General features: G+C 42.6%; 1 protein-coding gene across 2 annotated transcripts in view; it reads right to left on the reverse strand.

Moving 5' to 3' along the window:
• ADGRB3 (adhesion G protein-coupled receptor B3) overlaps positions 1 to 4,874 on the reverse strand; it is a 659,277-nt gene extending 654,403 nt beyond the window's left edge. The window contains exons 1-3 of one of the 2 annotated variants that reach the window (XM_006926408.1): positions 4,615 to 4,874; positions 3,085 to 3,248; positions 1,235 to 2,006 (exon numbers count right to left, since the gene is read on the reverse strand). In XM_006926408.1, coding sequence (XP_006926470.1) covers positions 1,235 to 1,991 — 757 coding nt within the window. In that variant the 5' untranslated portion in view covers positions 1,992 to 2,006; positions 3,085 to 3,248; positions 4,615 to 4,874. The remainder of the gene's footprint in view (positions 1 to 1,234; positions 2,007 to 3,084; positions 3,249 to 4,614) is intronic. The other variant, XM_006926409.2, reaches the window with a different exon arrangement.
• Positions 4,875 to 5,354: the final 480 nt, after the last annotated feature.

Here is a 5,354-nt window from a genome sequence, read left to right on the forward strand (position 1 = left end):
TTATATTGGCTACAAAGACAACTTCTGTTGGGGGAGGGGAGGAAAGAGGGACTGGAGCTTGGCTGTCCCTTTCTACAGACAGGGATCTTTGTGGCGATCGGAAAACATTTCCTGCATAAAAAAAAATCAACACTTTCTTTTTGCCGGGTTGGGGAGCAAGATCTAATATGTATCAGCCGTGTCCTCAAACAAATGGAACACATCCATTAACCTTCCAAACAGGAAACTAATTTTCTCAAAATATGTCAGCTTTCTTGCATTATTAAACATAATCCACAATCTCAAATCCTCTGGTAGCTCCTCCACTGGGGATTGGGTGAAAGCTATAAATCACTCCTGTACTTTTTTTTCCTCCGCATTTCCGTTGCACTGGTTTTCCATGTAGCTCATCTCTGACGAACCCCCTCTCTCCTCGTGTTTATCAACAGGGGACCAAAAAAATAAGAGCAAAACCCACGAGGGATATCAGATTGCACAGCATCAGCCTGGTTGTTTTAATTCTGCCCTCATCTCCTCACCAGCACGTGACTTCACAGCTGGAGACCCCAGAGTTTGCGCTTCCAGTGGGGTTCTCTTGACCCACCGAAGTGCAAGCACGCCGGATTTATTGTGTAAAGCCTCTTAACATCCAGGGCGGGAAAGGGCACCCTTGTCTTCATGTGTCAGGAGGTCATTTGGTTTAAACAGGCTTGCTATTGAATTTGTATTACCTATTGGTCGTGCTGCCCCAAACCTGGAAAGGGGTCATGGATGAGAGGATGACATGGAAGAGAGGAAAGGAGAAAACGGAATGGAGACTTTTTACAGGGCTAGAGAATAAAGATGTCTACAAATACATTTCACAGGTGTCATGTGTGAGGTGTGTGTAGGTCTCCTCGAGGGGCTGCAGCTGAAACACCAGCCCCCCCCCCCCCCCCCCCCCCCCGCCGCCACAACCTCCAGCGCAAACTGGCTCCACGTTTTTGCATCTCTTTTCTCCAGAATATTTCACCCGCACTTCTGGAGCTTGTTGCTGAGCACTGTCCCTTCCTCAGTGCCCCATCATTAAAATCTTGAAACCTAAAACTAGCCTGAGACCTTTATCAGTGAAGATCACAAATCAAATGAATCCAAAGATGATAGAGTTAAAGGAGCAACCATTAGTCCCCCTGTATTGAAACAGTACATTTTAACTCCATCCCCAGGCGCCTCCTCTCCCCACACCTCCATCTCCCCCTGTCTCCTGGGCACTTACCTTCTTTGGGCGGTCGCTTGGCCTCCCTGGTAAGATTGCAGACCTGGGTGGTTTGCAGCTCCTGGGTCAGGCAGCCTTCGGTCTGCTCATTCAGGGGTAACACCACGTTATTTAACAAAACCAGCGACTGGTCGTCGATCCCCCACTCTCCCAAATGCTGAGGGCAGGTACATTTTGTATACATGATCCCACATGCTTCTGTTCTCCCATTTTCTGATTTTAAGCAGCTCTCCAACCAAGTACATAATACATGGCAACCAAATTGGCTTGGGCTCACCTTGTTCAATACCAAAAACTCAAAAAAAGATTTCTGGTCTTCTTCCCCTTTTTTCTGTAATCCTGGGAAGTCGGTTGGAAATACCCGACGTATTTGAATAAAATTTTTATCATATTGTAGAAAAACAAAAGCATTCTTGGAATTGCAGAGTTGCATTATAGAATGATTCTTTCTTAAAAGATCCTTTATTTTTTCATGAGAAAAATGATCGAACTGATAAGCCAGGAGGGAAAAGTTAGAGCAGCTAAGGTCCTTTTTGGAGAATTTCAGGTAAATGCTATATTTGGTTGGATCTGGATTTTCCAGCGTCCAAGTGCAGTTTGTAAAGTTTTTGGGAAACATTTCACTTACAGAATATGATCCATAAATGACTCCCTTCACCAAAGTTGAACACCAGAAGTCTTGGGCAGCATTAAATCCAAACATAACCAGGAGATAGGTGGAAAATATATAAATCAGCAGGTTACGAACAGCCTTCATCCTATGTCATTTGGCCTGTAAAAATGGCAATGAGAGTAAAATGCAAGTAGGAGTCTACGTGCATTGAAAAAAGAAACTTCTCCAATATTATAGCCAGCTGTTTTCAACATTTCAGTTAAAAAAAAAAGAAAAAAAAACCTTTTTAAAAGAAGGGCAGGTAATTTTTATTTTATAATGCCAGGAAATTATCTGTTGCTGTGTGAACAGCGCCCTCAAGTGGTCATCACAATGGCCAAATTCTCTACATTGAATTTAAAAATATTTAATAGATTAATAGAAATGCCCTAATTTATCTACCAGAATTTACTCCAAGTGCATTATAACTCTATGGAAAGAAGAGGAAAGACATGATTTTTAAATAACATGGCCTAAATGTTAATTTTTGAAATATTTTTAAGCAATCTATACAATATTCTCTCTCCCTCAGTCTTCTGCCTGCAGTAAACATCATCACACAAAATCTAATCTGATAATCTGGGAACAGCTGTCATCACATTGTTTCTTTTCTCTTAAATGTGAAAGTAATTACGATAAATGATGGCCAGAAAAATCACAAATGATAATTTGTTGCAGATGAAACATATTCTCCTAAATGTCCCTACTTGTCTTTGCAGGGGCCACGCTGTGAACTGATGAGAAATTCCTGTGCAAAAACACTGGTATTTATGTGGATTAACAGAATTTTAAAACCATCGCCTGAGAATAGGCTTGGATAGGTAGATACACAGGGAAGACTTGTTGTTTGACATCACCGTTGAGGACCAGAATTTAAGGCAGTCATTTCAATGTGACATGCCCTCTTGGGATACATAAAGTGGATCACTGTATTAGTATCTGTATCCAAAGGCGAAGTCAGTGAAAAAAATCCCAGAACCACAATAACTGAGCTGGCTTCAGTCTTTTGTTTTTTAAATTAGGGCTATTTTATCTAGTTATCTACTGTAATTTAAGATTTACACATGGCAGATAAGACATTAGCATTTTCTTTCTTAGCAGATTTCAATTATTACTCCCTTTCCAACAGCTCCAGAGCTCTTTTTTTTTTTTTCTTAACTTGGCCTTGCATAATAAAGTAATCCTTAGTTATATTTACCTCTGTAAGTTATCTAAAAATAACTTGAATTTTTCTCAGCTTCTAACCTTTAAGAAGTTATTTCTTAGAATAAATGACACTGCTCTTTTGTTTAGCCTTTGAGCTGAGAAAACTGATGCCAAGTTAATTTTAAAAGTCTTTAGGCTGCAGTCTCTTCCACTATTCTGTAAACAGAGACAGACACAGACATATAGTTAAGAGTTTTCATGTCTTAGCCTGGGTTCTCTCTAAAGCAAAAGATAAAACCCTCTTCCTTCCCATTGCATAACACACACCAACGCATGCACACAAAATCCAGTGACCAAAGTCCCTGAAGATAGATCTGCATTTTCCAGATCATAATTTAAATTCTATGCCTTGATATAGGCAAAAACAGCTTCAACTCTAAATCTCTATATAGCAGCAGTTTAAAATAACATCAGAACTGCTGGGACTATCAAAACAGTGTTCTCTGTTTCAAGCATACAGCTCAATGAATAATGCATTTTCTTCTAGAGAAAATAAAGCCAATGAGCACTTAAAGGTTAAAAAAAAATAAGAAAAGTTGTAGGAAATTCTGGAAATAATTTCCTCTTTGCTGTAGCACTTTGCAGGCAATGCAGGTCTGCGCAGTGTTCTTCAGGATAGAGTGTAGGCGTTGAGAGCCAATGTGACAATAAGTGTCTAAATTAGGAATTTCATCCATGAAAAGGGGCTTCATTTTATAATCGGTAACTCAAAAAGAGGTCGTATTTCTTTTTCTAATACAATCCAGTACTTTTGCTTCTATTTATTTGACAGTGCATGTCTGCATTGCTGTGTTCGTCAAAGACTAGAAAGAGTGAGGAAATAGCTCTAATTTCACTTTCAAGCCTGCTCAAGAGTCCTCTCAACACAATGCTCTTTATTTTAATCATTAAGCCTTGATCTACGGAGTCTTGTTTTATTCTAAATAACCAAAAATGAATCATTGTCCTCTGTCTCCACTCCCCCACCCGACTGCAGGACCAGTTCAAGCAACTGTATTTCTCTACCTAAGAAATAAAAAATGGGGTGGAGGGTGTCTAAGAGCTGGCTACTGAGGTCTCAAGGATGTTGTATTTATTTATTTGTCTCCTGCTGAGAAGCAAACGGCGTTTAGTTTAGCTATTCTCAAAACTGATTTTCTGGGTGACACTTTAGTTTAGTCGAACATAGACGGCGCCATCACTCCACTGATTTTTTCCCCCCAATAGAAGACCCACTGCTTCCCCTTAACTTCCTTTTTAACCTAAAATTTCTCCTCATAAAATTACCCCTATCACACACAACCATCAGATTTTCTAGGTCTCCCTACCTATTCCTTCCGACCCAGCTCATCTCTTGAAAACCTGACTTCTCTAACTTTTCAACTGCGGCGTTTAAGTAAATGCAGTCAGGTTTGCTCGCAGCCCTTCATCTGCCAGCAACAGCCTTTCCTTTCCATGTCCTCCCTCCGCAAACACCTAGCCGAAAGCTCCTCGGTAGCGACCCCTGGCAGAAGGAAGGTGACCCCTGGACCCCCTTCCTTACCTTCCACTCCGAAAGCTCAGGGAGGCTCTTGCTCTAAGACACCAGCACAGGCACGCGTCCCAGCAACAGTGACGGAGAGACTCCCCTTCGGTCCCAATCACCGTTGCCCATTTTCCCCGGCTCAGCTTCAAAAATTAGGATTTATTTTTTCTTAAATGCACACATATGAAAAGCAAAAGATGGGGGGCAGGGGGAATCACTGAAAGGAGGGGTGGGAGAAAAAAGCCCCCAGGACCCTGGAGCCTGACGCCGTATCCAACTGAATCCAATCTCCAACTGAGGGCGGCGGGTTGGCGGGGGGGGGAGCCCCCGAAGAAAGACTCTAAGGAAACAAACAAACAAAAAAATGCAAGTGGCTTAAGAGCAAGGATTTGTTTTACCAAATATACCCCCTCAACAAACCGATTAGCCAAGAAGCAAAGAAAGCGCTGAGACGAGAAGTGACCGGCGGCGGCAGCGGCTGCTAAGGCAGATTTGTTGGGGCGGTGGGTTTATTACAGGAGTATTCGTGGTCGGCTCGGAAGGCTCAAGCTTTTGCTTTTTCCTCTTTCCGCTTTCCTCCCTCCTCCTCCTCCCCCCAGCAGGTACTGATGGACGGACCGCGACTAAGGAGAGGGGGGGGAAAAATCCTTGGCTGGTGATGTCGGAAAGCTGTTTGAATGCCCAGCGAGGAGGGAGGCGCGAGAGGGAGCGAGATAGTAAAGCTCTGTCTCGGGTGTGCGCGCCGGCGCGCGGCGCTC

Source organism: Pteropus alecto, unplaced genomic scaffold (genome assembly GCF_000325575.1).
Source record: "Pteropus alecto unplaced genomic scaffold, ASM32557v1 scaffold7, whole genome shotgun sequence".
Classification (NCBI taxonomy): domain Eukaryota; kingdom Metazoa; phylum Chordata; class Mammalia; order Chiroptera; family Pteropodidae; genus Pteropus; species Pteropus alecto.